Genomic DNA, 1933 nt, shown 5'->3' with positions numbered 1-1933 from the left:
ACGTAGCACTCTAAGGTTTACAGCATTCAGAGGAGCAGCAGACGTAGCACTCTAGGGTTTACAGCATTCAGAGGAGCAGCAGACGTAGCACTCTAGGGTTTACAGCATTCAGAGGAGCAGCAGAAGTAGCACTCTTTAGCCTCCCAGCTGGGACAGACAGTTGCTAGTTGACAGGATATTTGATAGAGATATTAGTGAAAACTCTCAGCCAAAAACGGATCATGTTTAGATGAGTTATTGGGCCTGCATGTAAGGCTGCTGATAGAAACACTCAGCTGCTTTTTAAGCTTGGTGTAATCTGGTGGTTAATGATAGATATATTCTGATATATCAGGAAACCTCAGATATCTTATATGCTTTTTATTACCCTCCATTACTTTATGGATTTCAGTTAGAGTAGCAGCACCAATGGTGGGAAAGTTACTCTGCCTTCTTTTTATGTGAAGCATTTTGCCTTCAGCTCAACAGCCTTTAAAAATCAGGTCTATCCAGTTCCCATCATAAAGCTCCTACATTTACTCACAGTGACAGAAAACAGTTTATCTCCAGTGTGTTGATCTTTGATTCAGGGCTTCCTCTGTGACTAAAGGCAACATGTTGCTCTCTGTTCTCTCCCTCAGTTGTTCCTTATTGACTTTGGTTTGGCAAAGAAGTACAGAGACAATCGTACACGACAACACATCCCCTACAGAGAAGACAAGAACCTGACGGGGACCGCACGCTACGCCTCCATCAACGCACACCTGGGCATTGAACAGAGGTTTGTCCATCCGTCACTTTCACTGCAGCGCTCTGAATCCTCCTTTCTGATTGGTTGAGACGGGCGGCGGGGAGTTTACAGCAGAAACCTTCTCCAGGAACTTTCCTTCCTGGGTTGTCTGCTGTGGCCATGATCCACTCAGCTCCCTCTGTTGGGTTCCAGCAGCCATTGTTGCTGCGTAGCTTTATTAAACCCTGGCAGTAATGTTTAGCGCCTCTCTGCATGCATGTGTTTATGTCTGGATGTGCTGTTGTTTGCAGTCGCCGTGACGACATGGAGTCTCTAGGCTACGTGCTGATGTACTTCAACAGAACCAGTCTGCCTTGGCAAGGATTAAAGGTAGGAAGAATCCGTCTTTCATGTTTTTATTCCCTGGATTCCACTTCCTGAGCTTCAACTCGCCTTTCTAAGCCTTTGCTGTTGGTTTTTCCACAACCTTCACTTTAACTGATCAGTTACTTGTAAAGAAAATGTTTTATTTTTTTTTATGTCTCAGCCTTGAGCTGCAGACCAATCAGAAGCAGCTCTGACCTTTGGAATCCCAAAGGGGAAACTAATCAGAATGGCTGATCTCAGCTCACTTTATAGAGATAACTCAATCAGATCATCCGGTCAGATTAAAGGTTCAAAGGAAAACCAGTTGATTGCATCGACTCATTGATTCTTCAGCAATCCCTCACATTAAGCATGCTTTGAACAGGAAGAAACCTCCAGCAGCAAAAAAAAAAATGAAGATAGTTCTATGTTATTTAGTTCTTAGGAAATCAAAATGTTACTTAGATTTGTCATTTAAACTTATTTTAATGTCTTTTTTTAATGGAATGGCAGGTTTATGTTAATTTAGAGGCTAAATAGTAAAATTCTTCTCAGTTTATTTCTATGGGTCTGGTCTATAGATCCAGATCAATCAGATCAGTTCATCCCTCCAAGTCACTGACTTGGAGGGATGAACTCCAAAGTCTTTGAGGTGGAAATACCTTTTGGCCATCACCCTCATTTATAATATAATCTCTAGGGCTGCAACAACGAATCGATAAAATCGATAAAAATCGACTTTTAAAAGCGTTGGCAACGAATTTCATCATCGATTAGTTGTGTCGCGCGATTATTGCGTCATCCGCCGCGCCGTCATCACTGCCTCTTGACTGAAAGAGGAAGAAAAAAAAATATGGC

The 1933-nt window shown here is 42.4% G+C and overlaps 1 protein-coding gene across 1 annotated transcript in view; it reads left to right on the top strand.

Moving 5' to 3' along the window:
* Positions 1 to 1933, top strand: part of csnk1a1 (casein kinase 1, alpha 1) — a 29850-nt gene that overhangs the window by 18148 nt on the left and 9769 nt on the right. The window contains exons 5-6 of the mRNA XM_015396383.1: positions 621 to 760; positions 1021 to 1112. Coding sequence (XP_015251869.1) covers positions 621 to 760; positions 1021 to 1112 — 232 coding nt within the window. The remainder of the gene's footprint in view (positions 1 to 620; positions 761 to 1020; positions 1113 to 1933) is intronic.

This window comes from Cyprinodon variegatus, unplaced genomic scaffold (genome assembly GCF_000732505.1).
Source record: "Cyprinodon variegatus isolate N-32 unplaced genomic scaffold, C_variegatus-1.0 Scaffold793, whole genome shotgun sequence".
NCBI classification, from domain to species: Eukaryota; Metazoa; Chordata; class Actinopteri; order Cyprinodontiformes; family Cyprinodontidae; genus Cyprinodon; species Cyprinodon variegatus.
The sequence above is the reverse complement of the archived record's forward strand: the minus strand, read 5'-3'. Positions and strand labels throughout refer to the sequence as shown.